We start from the raw sequence: 18,813 nt of genomic DNA on the forward strand, positions 1-18,813 counted from the left end.
TGAATCTCTGTTGAAAACTAGGGTTGCCGCTTTGGAGGATTAGAATATCAAGCAAACTTGTCAGCAATTCGGGTCCAGCATGTGTTTATTTCAGCAGCAGAAAGAAATGACAGTGGACATTACACCTGCTCTTCTACTGCTCATCCAAATCAAACTGCTTTGATCACAGTTCTAGGTAATTCCAATCCCTGGTGTTAACTTTGTCTCTCAGCTGTTTTGCTTTGTTTTCCATGTGTGTTCTTTACTTGCAGATATGCACTGTATGTTTGTAGCTCCCTTGCTAAGGAAAAAGTCTGTTTGCACTTCCAAGCAATCCAGGAGAGCCAAGAGATTAATCTGAACTGAGTCATTCTGGTCCCTGAATACAATTAACCTTTTCTTTATATTGCTTTTCAAATAATTCCCTTTAAAAGACAGTGCTTTTAGAGGTGAAATGAAATGGCACTGTTTAGACATGCAGTCTGTATGACTGTTTCAACGGGATCTTCTGGAATCACAGGCTGGGATTCATCTCACATGTTGGTGACTCTCAGCCAGTGTGCCACAGAGCCATAAATTTAAAAACCAAATCTCATTCTACTTAAGCAACATGCTGATTTTAAAGTCAGCGGTGTTGAATTTAGCTGAGAGCAGCCGCAACTACAAACTTTGTTTCTCAGGTGGAAAAAATATACAAACAGGCCTAGGTCTGGAAACAAGGCATGAAAAGGAAAGCTGTAGGTAGGACCCCGCTGCTGGATAGGTACAGGGTGTAATTCAATGACTGGTGTGCCTGGAGCTGGAGCCTCTAGCCCTGAAAACAAGGCTCTCTGAAGCAGTCACCATGTGTTTGACCTTAGATGTAGCTGTTCTCAGGGTTTATGATACCTAGGCTAGGTATGGTAGGAAGTGAGAATACTTACCCCAGTCTCTTCAGAAGTTACTTTCCCAGTGCAATATCCTCTTTTCAGCTTCTGCCTACCACTGAGCAGGAAGTTCTCTCGTCATTTGCAATAACTGACTACAATACCTGTGCATTTTTTCTACACACATCTCCTTGGTAAACAGGAACATAGGGGTGAGGGTGTACTGTAGAGGTAGGGCAAGATCCTCTTTTTCATCAGTGGCCGTGCATAGGTCAGAAAGAGTGGCTTCTGGGATCTGTGAACTATCAGGTGTGAGCATGGGTGACAGTCAGAGGGAATGTTTGAGTTGCTGTCCCTGGAAGGCTGTATTTCTGAGCAGGGTATTTTTTTCACTACAATGCACCAACATTTATTGATTGTCTGTGCCCTCCTTAATACCCCTTTATCCCAACAAAACTTCTGAGGGTTCATTGTCTTTGCTGGTGAAAAAATCTATTTGTTTGCTTACATGGTGGATTAAAGTGGGTGATGTTGTCATACCAAGCTAACAGCTGTGCTTCTCTCCAAGGTTTTACAGGAATATCCTGTGCTTCTGACCCATCCCAGCATTTAGCCTAATGTGTTAATGACAATCACCGTGGGTGTGAATTTATGCTAACAATGCAGATTCCATTCCAGCAGTGATACAGATACAGATTTCACTCAGTTGCCCATGTCTTAGGGTAGCAGTTTCTGAAACAATCAGCGTCCCACCTTTAAACCATCACTGTGCATGACTCAACACCTGTAGCTTCACTGGGAATCATCATGGTATAACTTATCCAAGAGAAAACTGATTTGGTTGGCACACACTCCATTGCCTGGGGAGCCTGGCTATCATAGCTGTATGGATGGGGGCTCTTCGAATCTCTACTAATGCCTTGCAGCCAGACTGCTTTCATTTGTTCTTTGGTAATTGATACCTCACCAGTTTATCCCATTTTTGTGACCATCAGGTCAGGCAGGGTGGTTAGGCCACTCAAAGCACAGCAGAGATCATGCCAACAACTGCAACTGCAAGGCTCTTTGTTACTGCAGGTTTTATGTTCAGTTTCCACCACTGTTAAACAAAGAATTTTTAGCACTACACAATCTCACTTAAGGAATATGTAAGGTATTTTGCAGCATATTATATTAAAAGCAGAAATATGAGGAACACAGAGACTTGTTCAGCCTCAAGAGTTTCATCTCACCTCTTTGTCATTGCTCAGTGTAAATAGTCAAAAATACACTTAAGCCTGCCAAAAATAATAAACCAAGCAATAATGTGCCATTTTCTTTCTCCTCCAATAAAGAAACTACTTTTTTTTTTTTCAGTTGTTTTCCAGAGAAATGGCATACACTGCTCCAAGGTCCTTATATGCTCTCTGGAAAAAGTCTTTACTCTTGCCTGGTTGTGTTGTTAACAGTACACTCAGAGATAATATTCTGCCTGGAAGGGATGAAGACCAAAAGATGAAGGCTCCATGTATAAAATCAATAAGCTTTTAATATCAAAAAATAGGAGAGTACTCATGAAAGCAATAGTTTCTTGTTTTGAAATACTGAAATGTTTGTGGTAGGCTAAGGCGGATAAAACATCAAGCAGAATATAGGGTTGCAATCAGACGAAAACACTCAAAAGGGAAAAACAGGTCCAGCAATATTTTTATAGTGTAGTTTTTCACCATGTAGCTGATTAAACACCACTCCAAATTTTCCAGAGGTTGTACAGTCCTTGGAGATACCCAAACCAAGCAGGACATGGCTCTGAGCAACCCCATCCAGCTGGATCTGCTCTGGGCAGGAGTCTGACTACATATCTCTTCCAATGTTTATGGTTCTGTGATCTTTACAGAGTTGATCCTAGCACCACTGGTGTCTTTAGGACAGCCTCCCCCCACATGTCTGCTGTTCAGTCTCCTTGGGCAGGATTCATTTCAAGCCATGAGACATCTAGCCCCAGCTATGACTTTGGTTCCTTCTTCAGTCGGTGCCAAGAAACAGTATTTCCAGAAGTGGTTCAGTACATCTTTGACATCTTCTGCTTTAGGATGGGATTCATACAAATATGCCTTTTTCATTCCACTGAGTTTATCAGATGACCAAACAAGTAGCTTAGGGGGATCACAGAGCTTTTGACACCTCCACTAGGTGAAACAAATCCCACCTTAGCAGAGCAAATACCAGCAGCACATGGTTCATGGACCTCTTCAAAACATTTTTCCATGTTGATGTCATCTTGCATTAAATATATTTCATTTAAATGAAGAAATAAAGGAACAGCTACAAGACTCATTTGCAAAATCTTCAGCTTATTTCAGGGAAGGAGAAAGAACTACTGATTATGATGGTGGTGTCACCTGGTTTTGTTCCTGTAGAAAGAAAGTCAGGAATTGGAGCTCTTTACACCTGGAATACACACCCAAACCTAGCTAAATAATTACATTATTGGACATGTGACTTTGTAGGTCAGACTGAAGAGAAATGTCAGACTATTTTGGAATTGCTCTAGTCTGACCAAATATGCAACTTCATCAGGCTCAACTCATTTGTCTGCAGCTGAACACAGTGACAATATTCCAGTACTATTTTGAAGCATTATATTATTTTGATTAACAGGATACCTTTTGTGATGTAACATGGTTTTTGCTTGTGATAACCAAAATGAAAAACATACAGATGTTAAAATGTCTTCATTAAAGTCCAACCTTTCTAATACAATTTTTCTTTCATTTTTTTTCTCCAGAAAAGGGATTTATAAATATAACTGACTCTAAAGAAGATTTTGAAATTGGTGAGGAAGAGTTTTGCTTTGAAGTTAACTTTACAGCATATCCTCCAGTTAGATGCATGTGGCTGTATTCCAATAAAACATTTCCATGTATACAAAGTTACAGTGTGGATGGACACAGGTATTTGAATATTTTGTAATAATTTAATATAATAATGTTTCTTCTTTACATCTCATTTGGAGCATTTACTGCCGATGTTTTTTACTCTGTGTTTTTAAGATATGAATGGCCCACATGGTGAGACTGTTAACAAAAGGCACTCAAACACAATTTTGGCTTTGAACAGCAGTTCACACAGATAACTTGTAGAATCACTTTATTCTCTGTTTATAATAAACCCTTTGCTAAGTTATGCATCCAGCAGCCCTTAAGTTTATATGCATTTTGCCATTCCCCTTCTCTCTAACATAAATTCTGAATTACAGATCTGTTGCAGTTTTCATTCTGGATCACAAGTTCTGCATGTTCCCATTTTCTCATCCTGTTGTTGATGATGTTCCCAGTGTCTTTCAAGCAGCTCAGACCAAGTGCAGGGTGCTGCAGTTCCCAGGGCTCTGCTGGCCCGTGCCTGTGTCACAGAAACATGCCGTTCTGCTCGTTAGCCAGGTCATGGATTCTTCCACTGCTGCAGCAAAACATGTTTTGAATAAACCTGTTAGTTATCTACCTATTCTGTTATTTCCTACAATGGACTTCTGGCAGGAATCCTGTTTAAGGCTAATGTTTTCTCCATTCCCTAGGCTCTCTAATTTCTTGATAACATTATCTAATTTCCTTCAGGGTTTCTTTCAGAGTAGTCCCATGGCAGGTAACAGCTTTTACTCACCTCAATGAAAGTAAAGCCAAGCTGCTCTTTTCAAGTTTTTACATTAAAAGTGAGCAGGCTATAGGCAGGAGCTAATGCAGCTGCTCTGATTCTTTCTCATATTCTTCAAATCTCTGTCATTATCTGCATAAAGCTGTGTCAAAGCCTTGATTACACTTTCTCATGATTTCTTTCCATAGCATTTTGGTACCTTTGATTTTATCCACTAGCTTGTCAAGTTATCTTTGCAACAGACTGGCCTTTTCATCTGCATCAGATTGTGTATTGGAGTCAGACCTCAGTGAAGTTCAGAGACAGCTCAGTTCAGGTTAGCAAATTGTCATCTCCTGGCAATGGCCACAGGAACTCTGTCCCTGCTGATAAAGTGAGGGCTGTCAGCAAACTTTGATAGCACTGGGTGGGTGTTGGTGACTAATCTGCAATGCCTGACGTGGGCTTGGCAGAACTGTGCCTTGTGACAAGACTGATTTTGGAAATGAGGTCTCAGGGGACAGCCAGGAGCATTTGCTCATCCTTGTCCAATAGGTACCTCCCTCCAGCTGATAACACGGGGTTGATTTGCTTTGCAGCTGATACACACCCCTCCTCACTGCTTGTACCAGCAGGACTCAGTTTTGCTTGGATGATTGTCAGTGGGTGTCAATTCAATCCAGATAAGAATTAGGTGCTACAGACTGTGCCAACAGTAATTACATTGAGAACTTTTGAAATGGTTTAGGCAGCTGTCATCAGTCAGTAAGGTGCAACTGCTGGCCTGGGATTTATGAGTCACTTCAGAGCCATGGCAGCAAAGAGCAGCAGTTGCTGAGTGCTGATCACCACCTGCTGGATGGGGAAAGGCCAGCTCGTGTCCCTGGAGCCCTGTGTCCAGGCTGGCTCAGCCACAGGCACAAGCCACAGCCACCAAGCATTGCTGGGGCGTGCCTGGTGGTTTCTTCAAGCAGATAACTCGGCCATTTGTCTGACAGTGCTGCTGGACGAACAGGATTTTATGTTTATTTTGGGTAGTTATTCTTTGCATTTATTTGCATCCTCTTTATGTTATGAAAATATAAAATAGAGGGGAAACCACTTGAATTTGCTGATTGTCTCATCTGACAAGTACATCCTTTTGTGCAGACATCCCTCACAACAATCCAATTTTGGCTGAATACAAGCATTGGATAGACATGTCTCTGTCCTGAGGACAAAGAGTAGGGGTATATATTTCATTCAGTTTGAAGCACACAGAAGCAGCAAGGGGTAGGGAAGTCAGGAGATTCTGCATGCAAGTCAGGAGATTCTGCCTGCAAGTTGTAGTCTTCCATATTTTAATGTGATTTTAAAACAGAAGGTTTCTCAAAGCAACACAAAAAAAGTCGTCACGTATCTAAACACATTGTGAGTCTCACTTTGCATGTTCTGGTTGATTTCTGTATAATCCTGTCTCCCAGTACTTCTACTTTGTTCCTTTCATATCCTTTTTCATTTCCTGTTTTTATCCTTTTAATTTCTGCCAGTCTCTTGTAAAATAATTCCTTCAGATAAAAGATCATATTAAATTTTAATAATTAACTCTGTATTTTTCTTCAGCTTTTCATTTCAAAACCCAGTGATCCATCTCTCCTGTCACTATGCTTACAGTATCTTTTCAGACATTTCTTCAGAATTTCCATTTTTTATTTACTTTTGTGGGCTCTCTGTTTCAGCACTCTACAGATTTTCACTTCCCCCTTAAGAGCTAATGACTCTCCATACACACAATGTTCTCTGTTAAATTTATAGTACTTAGCTCACATCCCCTTATATTTTCACGTATTGAAGATACTGTGTTAATTTTTTTTTCTGATTATTTCATTAGGATATAATCCTTCCAACCTGAGATTTCAAAAATAACTAATTATTTTTGGATTGGTTCTTTTTTTTTTCTTGTCTTCAGTTTCTTTTTTGAGGCAGCTTAAAAGGGTTCTGACTTTAAAAATCCATGAGTTCGGAGACATCGTTAAGGCCATTTCGGATCAAGACATTCAAAAGTCAATAACTATATGAAAGTGTGACCTTAGTCAAAAGACAAAATTGCCGGTGGCTTTAAGAGGAGTTTTCCTGGTTTAGAATTTCAAGGCGATTCTTGGTGCCTTTGTATGTATCTTGCTTAAGGAGAAATATCCCGATTTCAGTTCTCTAGACTGATCTCATTACTGCTTTCTCCTGCTTTGCATATTGCTGATATGGGCTATCTGTTTGGTTTTTTTTTTCTTCTCTCTTCAAACTCTCTGATGTTCCTGCTTGCCTTTATCACTAAAACAGAGTTGGGGACCTACAACATGGTTACCATTGTGTTGTCAGCAAAAATATCTAACCCCAAATTGTCAGCAACTACACGTGAGAGAGATTTTCTTAGGTTGCTCTTCTAATGCTGATGAACTGCATTATCTGCTATTCAAAGCTGACAATTGTCCTACAGCAATAACCTAGCTGGAAACACAGAAATAGGATACCATCACTGTACAATGGCATATTCCCTTCTCCCTGCCTCATCCCATGTCCCATACATCAGTGACAGAACAGGACAGCCAGGCATGAATCTTTAATTCTCTGCAGCTCTTTGTTGTTAGTTTCTGCCCAGAGACTTGTTAGAGCCCCTCCTGGCCATCTCCATTGTCACAAGCTGTCTCTGGCATGGTTTGGGTCGTGGTTTTCTGCCATCCACTGGCTCAAAGGCCATAGGGATTAGTAAAAGGCTGGCTTTTTCCTGCAGAATGACCTTGAGAGTTGGTGTTTCAGCTCATTGACAATGAACTTATGATGATGATCGCTTTCCTGAGCCTGTGTGAGATCTTTCTCTTTGGAAATGCTTGTCTCTTATGTTCCTCCCTGTCATTGTTGTTTCCTAACACAATCTATCACATCAGCTAGAAACTCCCATCAAAGTTCCTTGGAGAGAAGAAAGTTTGATCCTTTGCTGGTCTTAGCAGATGTGCCTGGGTGTGTCTTGTCATCCAATGAATTAGTAACAAAATCACAGCTTGACAGCCTGTGTGCACTCCAGGAAGAGTGAGAGAAAAAATGCAGAATTAAATCAGTACTGCAGGGAAAAAATATCTTCTCACCAGCACAGTTAGATTCTGGGATTTATATTCTCTAAGCAAAAATAATTTCCTTTGTATTCTTCATGAAAAGACGCAGAATTGTTTCAAACATGTATGTGCGTTTTAACTGCATTGAAAAATTTTCAAGTCAATATTTTGTCCTTTTCCCTTTTTTGACTTTGTTCCACAGCATTTCATCGAAGTTCTGCAACCATCAGCACCAGTCTGGGATATATGTATTTTATGCTGAGAATGATGATACAGTTGTAACAAAAAAATTCACTCTGTATGTGAGAAGTAAGTAACAAAACTATTGCTGAAGATTTGGCAAAGTCTGGGATTTTGTCACTGGTATAAATTGAGCTATTATAGGGTGGGTTTTTTTTGCATTCCCTATTATTCCCTATTTCATTTACAAAGATTTATTGCTTAAAATGGAGGATCAAAAGGCAAAAACATCATTTTCTTCACACTGCATCACACTGCTGAAATCCAGGCACTGGGTCAGAGAAAGACACTGGATGTTTGTGGGTTGTATTTCTTGTGTCAGTTAGGGATGAGGAACAAAGAAAGGAGGAGAAAGGTGGTTTGTTTTGTTTTTTTTTTTTTGTTCTTTTTAGTCTACCATAAACAGAATATGAGGAATCAGTTGCATATTGAGAAAAATTAATGCTTCTTAAGAAAATTACAAGCCTAGGAACTTGCTAAAATACAGTAACTCTATCTCTAAAAAGCTGGAACTTATGTGGCTGCTGCAGAAACCACATGAGATACACAGTTGGGAGGAAACCCTTATCCCCATTAGGAATTAGATTTCTATGCCATTTTTTTCTCTAATGGCATTTATGAGTTAATGTAGTTAGTGTGGAGTTCCTCTGGTGTATAAATTGTATGTTTGGGCTGCAGTGCCTCATACACCCCTGCCCACAATTCACACACATGCACAGTCCTGACCAATGGTCTCAATCATCTCAGTTGTGCCACATGACTGCATCATCTCTCCCTTGCTCCAGGTCTGGGGGCTTTATTTGTGATATGTAATTTATACAAGGGTCTTCTGTGCACAGTTTGTATGAGCTGGACACCCAGAACCTCAGTGCCAGGGCGGTCCTAGGGCCAGCTGCTTAGACTGAGTGAGAAAAGCAGAAGTCAAGACTTCTAATTTTGGCTCTGCCATTGTTTTGGTCTGGCTGTGCCTATACAGAGAAGTGGCTGCTCCCCTTGCCTTGCCACACTGCCATCCACAAAACCAAGGAAGGAGGAGGACTGTGAGTTACACCCAGCTCTCACTGTGACATGCAGTTTTCATTTTGGAAACAGAAGCAGACCTTGGTCTCAGCAGATATGACATTGCCACACAAGTGTACAGGGTTTTGTCGCTTGAAGTGCTGACAGGAATTGTCTTACAGAATCATGGAATTGTTTAGGTTGAAAAAGATCTTTTGAGATAGATTCCAACCATTAACCCAGCACTCCCAAGTATACCACTGAGCCATGTCCTTAAGCCTTGTGTTGTCTTATCGCAGGAAAGCCTGAAATAAGGATGCAGCTGTTGTTCAAGAAGATCTCCTGTGTTGCTGAAGGTTACCCTGCCTCATCCTGGGTTTGGAGGAACTGTCTTGAACTCAACTCATCCAAGTAAACAGCTTTCTTTCTTTTTATTCCTTGCAAAGACTATCTGAGCTATTCTTGATTAAATGAAGACCAGCCTGTAACAAACTAAATGTCAAATGCACACTTCACTGTGTGCATTTAACTGGTTCCCCTACTCCAGGGGAACCAAATCACCAAAATCAGGAGAGGTTTTCCCTTTTTTTATTGCTATCAAATGAAGTCTATAAAGATGTGTGTCTTGGGCTCTTTGCAACAAAATAGATCCCACTGGGTTTATATCAACAGTTAAAGAGTAACAAAGTCCAATCTAAGTTTTTCTCTTAGCCTATCAAAGTTGTAGGGATTCAGGGAATGCATTGGTTAATACAGGCTTGATTAATTGGTTAAGCTTTGGTTAAAAGAACTGCTATGGTGACCTGTTACCAAAACCACTAAAGTCAGTGAGAGTGTTTCCAGTTAAGTTAGTGAGAGTATTTACAGTAAAGTTAGTAAGAGTGTCTCCATTTCCTCTATTTATTTAGGGGAACGAGTCAGACTCTAAAATTTAAAAAAATGCTGAAACAGCTTTGACCTGATTGGTGAACTCTGCAATTTTTATCTTAGATATGCCAAGAAACTAATAATCCCATGGTGCAGAAGAATACTAAATCAAATTTTCCTTTGTAAGATTGTGGATAAACTCTAAAGTATTTATTTTAGCTAGACATAAAAAAATACATAGACAATTTTCTTATCCATATCTCTTAAAAGTCTTCCTTATATCAATCTGTGTAGAAATGCAAGAGGAAAAAAAACATGCAGAGAGTGGGTTTTAAATACTCCTTAAATCATCTTTCTGTGAAGAAAGTGCTGTGACATATCTTTTCTGAGGAACTTCCAAATGTAGAAGCTAGTGCTATGAGTAGAGCTGAATAAATTTATTCCTTATCTCCTAATTTATTTATGTGGAGAGTAAATTAGACAGTAAGTTGATGAATGATAGAAAAGCTAGAAGACAAAATTATCTATGTGGACCACCTTTCCCTTGAGTGTCAAGCTCCCTCTTTCTACATATCAGGCCTTAAATAAGTCATTAATGCTGTCTATCTGGGTGGATGGAGGCTCTCCATCATGAGTGAGAGAAATTTCATGGGTGAAGTGACTTGCCTTCAGGGAAAGGAGGTGGAACTTCTACTCTGGGTTCATACTGCATTTATAGTATTAGCATGGCTCCTTTGCAGCTGCTTAGTGGTTTAAATGTTTTGAGGCAAATATGAAACCAGTGGGAATAGATGAGGTGTGGGGGGTGGTGTCCGTTGAGAAATCGATGGAGGTTCCAGAGTTCAGGGAGTGCAAGTACCCTGCCAAGGCAGTGGTGGAGAGTGGCAGAGAGCCCAGTGTAGGAGGTAGCTCAGCCCCTGCTAATCCTGCCATGTCCATCACCAGAAATGAGACTGGTCAGTGACCAGAGGTCTCACTCTGTCGCTGACAAAACACAAACCCCTTCCCTTCCTCACTTCCAACACACACATAAGACATGTTTTGGAACTTCCCATCTTCTCCCCTGGCAAATGTCACTAAAAAAAAGCTAAAAATCTAAACTGGTCTGCTTCCTTTTTCAGCTGCACAGAGGAAATCACAGAGGGGATTCAGAACTTCTTGCCAGAGAGGAGATCCCTGGGGTCATGGATTTCAAGCAGTACTTTATATGTACAGGACACAGCAACAACCTTCTCAGTGGAGTGCTGTGCAAACAATTCAGCTGGCTCAGCCTGTGAAAAGGGTTTCATTAACCTGTCAGGTACCACAAGCCAGTGTTTTAGCACGGGTTTTCTCAACTATAGCTGGCATGGTAGAACATACAATACTTTTTATTTGGCTAAATGGCTGACTGTGCAATGGCCTTGCAGGTAAAACACAAGCTCTGTATGTACACAGCATCAGAAATGGTGGGTGAATGGGAGACACAATTCTCTTTTCTCTAGGCCCAAAGCAGAGGCCTCCCTCATTAAAACAAACAGAAAAAAATAGGAAGTGCAGGAGCCATGGCAGTGTTTGAGGCTGATTTCTTATTTGACTTTAGTGATCCCTACATGAAGTCTGGAAGAATCATCTTTGGCAAGAGCTAAAGGCTTTTTGGTAGCTGGTGGCATGTGCTATCCCTTGCTGTTTTCCTATAGGTCCCTGTGGTGCTGCCAGAAATGCCCATGGGAGCTCTCCTCACCCCATGGAGGTCACTGCACACCCAAGCAAGATCATGGCTGAGCCAACAGACCCACTGAGGGGTCAATCCCTGTCTGGAAAGCAGGAGTTCTGGGAAAGAGACCTTCTTAAACTGCTGTAGGCGGGTGACAGAAGGTTAAGTCCTGGTTAGGTAGTCTCTCTTCTTGTCAAGGGAATCACAGATTATTTCCTCATTGAACCAGAAAGTCAGTATGATTATTTGCACTTTGTACTTGCAACACTATATCTATTCCATGGAGAAAAATATTTCAGTAAGAGGGAGCATGCTGTTGCAGTAGGAGTTGTTTTGAAACACCCAGGTATTTGCAGTACAGGGATTTCCTTTGACATGATGAACAAGCAGTTTGGTGCTTTTGACTACAGTGGACAGAAGCTGTGACCACCGTCAGAGTTTGAGCATTCATGCTGGAATTAGAATAGAAAGTAATCATAATACTTATGGTTAAGAAACAAGCAAAATATGAGGGTAGGTCTCATGTTTGCATGCTCATCTACCAATCAACACCTTATTCCTGTTTATGCTCACTAAGTTCAATCCAAGAATCACAGCAACACCTCCATGCATTCCAGTATATTAATGGATTTAGCTTTTTTTTTTCTTTTTTTTTTAATGAAAATAGATGTCAGAATTACCTAGAACTTAATGCCCACTGCCCATCTTGCTTTGCATATGGCTGCATCTCAATCCCCATGCAGAGCAGGCTCAGGTGTGAGAGGGCTGCAGACTGCCAGAACTGACCGTGGGCTCTCCTTGCATTTTCAGCTGTACACACACTCTGTTTCAGTGGGTAGTAACATGTGTCTTTTAAAGTTTCAGGAGCTGTTTCTTCACCCCTGGACAATGCTGCATCCTATGCCTCCATTGGATTTCTTCTCCTCTTGATTGCTTTTTTGATTATATTCATTTTTCTTAAATACAAAAAGGTAAAAGAAAACATAAATACCTGAAAATCCTTCTTTTGCTCCTACCAGACTGTTTATTCTCTAAGACTTATTTCATTGTGTGTTTTTTTTTCTTCCAAAGCAATTCAAATATGAAAGCCAGTGGCAAATGATACAGATGATAGGGCCATCAGATAATGAATACATCTACATCGACTTCAGAGAATTTGAATATGATATAAAATGGGAATTTCCCAGGGAAAATCTGGAATTTGGTGAGCAATCCATAAGGTAAATCTCAATACTGGAGCAGTAGTCTGTGCTGTACCAGCAGCAAATAATACTGGCATTTTGTGTCTTGTAGGACAGGTCCTTGGTTCTGGGGCCTTTGGGAAAGTAGTGACTGCAACAGCTTATGGAATTAACAATGCAGGAGATTCAGTCCAGGTCGCAGTCAAAATGCTAAAAGGTATGATCAACCCTGGTGCCTTCCACAAGCAGTGATGTATTCTAGTATCTCCAAAGCAGAAGAGGCATTAGAAATCCCCCTTATAGAGAAAACTTTCAGCAGTTACACCTCACGAATGCTTATCTTCAAAATCCTTTCAAAATGCTTTCAAAACCTTGTTTCAGTTTGGAAAGGTAATGCTGAAGTGTCTTCATCCCACAGCACGTTGCATTTTGCCCTACGCACTACAGAAGGTCTGTGTTGTGTGGGGAAGTATGGAGCCTCTAAAGAGGAGAAATGCAAATTCCCAGTGCAGATTAGCCTGCTGGTTATATTGGTGACTATGACCCTTGGTGTAAGGCCCCTTTTTCTTGCAGTGCTGCCTAGCTGTGCCAAACCCTTTGCCTGCTGTGTCTGAGCTAGCTTGTTTCCAAAACTTCCAGCACAATTTCCTACAGCCTTTTTTCTTCATGATGACACAAACCAGTTTCTTTCCATCCCTCCTTATGAATAAGGATACTAAACCTCAAATACTCCTTTCTGCTATGGTCTGGACTCCTCACAAAAGCAGAGGCCAGGAGCAAGCCTCCCTGGAAGAAAGCAGAGGAGGGCTGCCTCACTGTGTCTCTACTAATCACAGCCCCGTTCACAGAATGTTGGAGTATTTTACACTGGAAAAGATCTCTAGGATCACTGAGCCCATCTGTTAACCATCACTGTCAAGTCCACCACTACACCGAGTCCCTCAGTGACACGTCTTTTAAATGCATTCAGGGACAGTGACTCAACCACTTCCCTGGGCAGCCTGTTCTGGTGCTTGACAACCCTTTTGGTGAAGACATTTTTCTGAATATCCAATCTAATCCTCCCCTGGCACAAACTGAAGTGTTTCCCCTCATCCTTTGACTTGTTACTTGGGAAAAGAGACCGGTATCCACCTCACCCACCTTTTGTTATATATTGGAATGAGCTTCACACTGATACCAGCACCCTGCCCACCTGTGTGCCCACACAGCCCCTTCCTGCCAGCACTGCCATTCAGGTTTTCATCCCCCATTTCCACATAAGCATCAGTTTTATGCTTCCTTGGCCCACTCCTTTGTCCTTTGTGGAAGCTCGACTTGATCATTTTGGTTCACGTACACAAGTCACTGAAGTCATGAGCACCAAATGCTCACTGACAAACAAGACTAAAGCTGTTACTGAAACACAGGGTGGCCCTCTCAGCTGCTGGATTGCAGCTGGTTGTGTGCCATATGGCTGCCATTTTCCTCTCTTAACATTTCTCTGCCACAGGCTTGTCTGCCATTTTTCTGTGCTTGGAAACACTTTAATATATTGCTGTCATTCCTTGCCAGCCCAAGGATGACAAATGTTGACATTTAATGACTGCTTTCCCAAGCTCTCAAATGATCTGCACTCACACACAAATTTAGTTTCAACCTTTGACTGAATCTTTTTATACTTTGGGAAGGGTTTTTTAGCATGTTCCTGAGTGTACTGTCAGTCCAATGAATTTGAAATGAAGATTTGCATGTGACACAGCATCACAACTTTTTAAATTTTCATTTCTTTGCCAGAGATTTCCAAATCTGTATTACTGCTTTTACAGAAAAACCTGATGCTTCAGAAAAAGATGCTCTAATGTCTGAGCTGAAAATGATGACTCACATTGGAAGCCATGAAAATATTGTGAACCTACTAGGAGCATGTACCCTGTCAGGTAATTGAAATTACCCTGTCAGGTAATTGAAATTGTGGAAAAGAACCAATTAAAACTACCAGAAGAACAAGGACTAATTTTGCTGTGCTGTTCTGGCCCAAAATAAGATGAAGATGAACTTAAAGCAAATTTAAGGCCATGCATGTGTACAGAAAAGGGTCATTTCTGATTGTACTCGCAGGAAGTGATACAACAGTCCTTCTGTGGAATAGGATTTCCTGTTATGGTGGTGATGGCACTGGTATGAGCCAGTTTATTAAGTGAAGAGGAAAAACTTATCTGGTGTCAGGGACTTTTGTATACACATGATTTTGTTCACATAGGAAATTATAATTTTTTTTTTAAATTCATGTCGCTCACGAATGAATGGATAAAAATGGCTAAAAGATAGACAGGAAACAAAAGAAACTGAAAAATTACATGGGTAGGAGGGACACAAAAAAAAGGAATGAGAGAAGTAAAAAAAGGAAAGAGGGACAACCTTTTAAAGGACCAAATGTAAAAACAAAACTGAAGAGTGAAAAAAATAAGCAAAGGTGGGCCAAGATAAAAGTAGTGAGATAATATCATTAATTAATTAATGTGTGACTCATGTTATCATTGAGGTAATTTGCACAGCTATTCTTGTTCCAAAAAACTGCTTCTCTGGCCAGTCCAATGGTGAACAAGAGGAGGTGAAGAAAGGCTAAAGAACAGATCAGCTTGGGGAAATGCCAGGGTTTCACCCAGTGTAGGTCCATATCATGGACTGTAACACCTGACACTGAAAAGCTTGACAGATTTTCCATCATGGTTATTTATTCTGTCATAAAGACCAAGCAGAACAGTTAGCTTTTGTTTCCTCAGTTTGCATCAGTGGCAGTACTGTCAGGCCCAGACATGTGAGGGGTAAGAGGAAAGCAGAGAAATAGTTTGTTCTTAGTAGCTTTAGCTGATTTTAAAATATACAGACTGCCACTGCCTTCTGGAACAGTGGGCAGGATGTGATGGTGCAGGCAGGAGAGCTGCAGGGAAGACCTGCTTAGTCTGGTAGGGTAGGGCAGGAACACTTCCAGCCTTATCCAAGTGCCATTTTCAGCAGTATTTACATGGTTCTCATGACTTTCCCATCCATCCTCTGAGAGAGTTTACAGCTTTTTTCAGTGTGTCCTACCTTGTTTGACAGTAGGCTTCTCACAGAAATATCCACAGATTCATGGTCAGTCTTTCTGGGCCAGAAGTGGTGGTGGCAGAGTGAGGCTTTGCAGGGTGATATGTGAGCACTCTGAGCTCCTGCTGGCTGGTCATGGCTTTTATCCAAGCCTGCCTGGCTCAGGACTTGGATGTATTTTTCCTTTCTTGAGAAAGGTGTCCTGACCAGTGCTCTACTTAAGACACCTCCCCTTGCAAGGGATATCCCTCATTTATCTGTCATTTATCCCTCATTTTAGTACCCAAAGTACTCTTGGGTTTCAGGTGGTCTTCTTGAGGAAAAATAAAAAGGATCTTTCCAGAGCACGAAGGTTGCACAGATAGATGGAAGGATGTAGGTCAAAGGATACAAATTCACATCACCCAGATAATTAGCAGGAGTCATCTTCTGCTTAAACCCTGCGTGGTTTAGAAAATATGCTGCATCCTTACAGCCTGTACTGTCCTCCCCATTGCCATTGGGATGGGCAAGGATTTTTGTTTCTATAAGAGATTTTCAATACAGTTTGAGAGATGCACCACAAGGACAAAGTTACACAGACTTTCCAAGGGACATTATAGTCAGTAAACAAATTCTCATTATGTGCCTATCAGTACAGCTTATCCACCTGGGAGTGGAAGATGCTTGGGATGTTTTAACACAGATTAATCCTGAGAGAAAATGAAGCAGCATTAGGGCTTTAATAGGGAGGGTGCTATAAATAGCAGCAGGCTATTTACATTTCCAACTATTTCAGGACCAATCTACTTGATATTTGAATACTGTTGCTATGGTGACCTTCTGAACTACTTAAGGAGCAAGAGAGAAAAGTTTCACTGGACCCTGACAGATATTTTTAAACAACAAAACTTCAGCTTTTACCACAATATTCATCAGGATCAAAACTCTAGGTAAAGAATTTAGTAACAATTTGATACTTTTAAAAACTGCTATTGCTTTTAATCTGCATTCTCACCTGTGCTGTGCACACTGGTGAAATTATTGAATTCTTGAGAATGTGCCTTCACATACTTTAATAAACAATGTTTTATGAGGAACTGAGATTTGATTCTCCTTATGGAGACTGCAGAAGACAAAAAACCTCTTGTTTCTCTTCCCAGTTTTGAGAAGAGTCATGTCTGTGTACAGGTTTTTAATAGTAGTAACTGTTCATGTTTTTCACTGCAGAAGAGTTTATGTGTACAAGATTATGTGATAAATTAGATGTGATAAATTATGTGATACTGTGTGAAACCTTTGAAAATGTATTGATTGCTCCAGGACAGGGACTCACCTGAAGTACAGTGTGAACACAGCTCTGTGCAGAGGGGATGAATTTGAAACCATGCAAAGTCAAAACATAAATGTGACACTGGAATCAAATGGGATTGTGCTGCTTTCTGAGGAAGGTAAGAGATAATTGATTATATCTTCAGGAATGCTGTTTTATTGTATTTTTTATATTATTGATATGACCAGACTAAATTCCATGACAAAAGAGGCCTCTTTCTATCATATGTTTCTCTTCAGTCCAGGCAGGAGTTTTGCTGGAGGAGGATTCAACAACACTGAGATCAGAGTCTTATGTTTCTGCTTATGCTATGAGCATAGTATTTGAATATGAAAATTCTCACCTTTATTTTGTATCTGAGTGAAGGATAAAAAAGATGGATGCTCTTTGTGATGTTGCTCTTGGTAGGAGCTTGTGAAAATCCTTTACAACAGTCAGTGGGATTGATCAGAGTGAGGAAGTTCATGGAAAATTCATACTTTTGATTATTTTTTACAGATAAAATTAAGGATGCAGGCACACCAGTGGATGAAGAAGAGGATTTTAATGTGCTCACTTTTGAAGACCTTCTTTGCTTCTCTTATCAAGTTGCCAAAGGAATGGAATTTCTTGAGTCCAAATCGGTATGGTGAAGGGTAGCAAATTTTTCAGATAAAAAAGATGCCAAAAATAGGTCAGTTTATAAAAGGCAGGTTGAGGAACAGAGCCACTCAGTGGCAAGCTTGATCTATACCTCCTTCCTGGTTTAACAGCGAAGACTGGGTTGCAGTTTTAGGCAGCATCCTGAGTAAGAAGCAACTGCACGGCACCTTTGTGCCTGCTCTGGCCCTGTCTCGTTGCCACCAGTAGCCAGGGGGTGTCCAGCTTGGCCATTCACCAAACTGCTGAAGTGGAAGGAGGTGGCAGCTCAGAAGGCAGGGAATTGTCCACCACTGGTACCAAATGCTGCTGAGCATTAATCCTTCCTTTCCTTCTAAGTGTATCCACAGAGACCTCGCTGCCCGGAACGTACTGGTGACCCATGGGAAAGTGGTGAAAATCTGTGACTTTGGCCTTGCCAGAGATGTAATGAATGACTCCAACTACATTGTCAGGGGCAATGTAAGTTCATGAGGGCTCTCTGGTTTTCACAGCATTATAAGAATTATAAGGAACTAAGAAAGAAAAGTTTTGATTTTTTTAATTCCTTTTTAGCTTTGTGCATGTCTGTATGGGCAACACAGAAATCTCAGTTTTTCCTGCCCTTGGCAAAAGCAAATTCTTAGATTATAATTAAAATAATCAAGCTGGTTCTGTAAATGAGATGGTATCCATGCTCTTTTTAAAGCATCCATTGATGGAAGCACTGGGAATTTTTTACTGTTGTGGGTAATAACAGTGTAGAACAACAGCATATGTGTGGGGGTGTGCCAGGTCCTCTGGCTTTATGAAGAAGCACAGTGTGCACATCTCCATCTGGGCCACTCTATGCTTGAAGTCAGAGGAAGGAAGGTGGCTTTTCAGGACTGAGCTCACCTCTTCCTTAAATAGTCATCTAAAATGGATGAGAGGAACTGGCTCTTTAGGAGTGTCCATTTCTCTCTGCAATGGGAATGCCCAGGGATTGCTGACAGAGACACAGCCTTGCACACAGCAAACACGAATCGGTCACGCTGGCAGTGAGAAGTACAGTGAGTCAGAAAGCCTGTGTCACAGCCTGTGTCACAGCATGACCTGGCCTCCATCCCCCTGTCTGCACAGGCTCGGCTGCCAGTCAAATGGATGGCCCCTGAAAGCTTGTTCGAGAGGACATACACCATGAAGAGTGATGTCTGGTCCTATGGAATACTGCTGTGGGAAATATTCTCCCTGGGTATGTCTTACAGTGGGACAAAAGAGCAGTGCTTGGTTTTGGCAGCTTTTGAATTGA

The 18,813-nt window shown here is 41.0% G+C and overlaps 1 protein-coding gene across 1 annotated transcript in view; it reads left to right on the forward strand.

The window, feature by feature from the left end:
- FLT3 (fms related receptor tyrosine kinase 3) overlaps positions 1 to 18,813 on the forward strand; it is a 35,810-nt gene that overhangs the window by 13,188 nt on the left and 3,809 nt on the right. The window contains exons 10-23 of the mRNA XM_077174673.1: positions 22 to 175; positions 3,613 to 3,778; positions 7,743 to 7,849; positions 9,079 to 9,190; positions 10,768 to 10,946; positions 12,201 to 12,313; positions 12,414 to 12,546; positions 12,636 to 12,740; positions 14,332 to 14,442; positions 16,371 to 16,524; positions 16,895 to 17,022; positions 17,403 to 17,527; positions 17,883 to 18,005; positions 18,645 to 18,756. Of these exons, the coding sequence (XP_077030788.1) occupies positions 22 to 175; positions 3,613 to 3,778; positions 7,743 to 7,849; positions 9,079 to 9,190; positions 10,768 to 10,946; positions 12,201 to 12,313; positions 12,414 to 12,546; positions 12,636 to 12,740; positions 14,332 to 14,442; positions 16,371 to 16,524; positions 16,895 to 17,022; positions 17,403 to 17,527; positions 17,883 to 18,005; positions 18,645 to 18,756 (1,822 nt within the window). The remainder of the gene's footprint in view (positions 1 to 21; positions 176 to 3,612; positions 3,779 to 7,742; positions 7,850 to 9,078; positions 9,191 to 10,767; positions 10,947 to 12,200; positions 12,314 to 12,413; positions 12,547 to 12,635; positions 12,741 to 14,331; positions 14,443 to 16,370; positions 16,525 to 16,894; positions 17,023 to 17,402; positions 17,528 to 17,882; positions 18,006 to 18,644; positions 18,757 to 18,813) is intronic.

This window comes from Agelaius phoeniceus, chromosome 2, assembly GCF_051311805.1.
Source record: "Agelaius phoeniceus isolate bAgePho1 chromosome 2, bAgePho1.hap1, whole genome shotgun sequence".
NCBI classification, from domain to species: Eukaryota; Metazoa; Chordata; class Aves; order Passeriformes; family Icteridae; genus Agelaius; species Agelaius phoeniceus.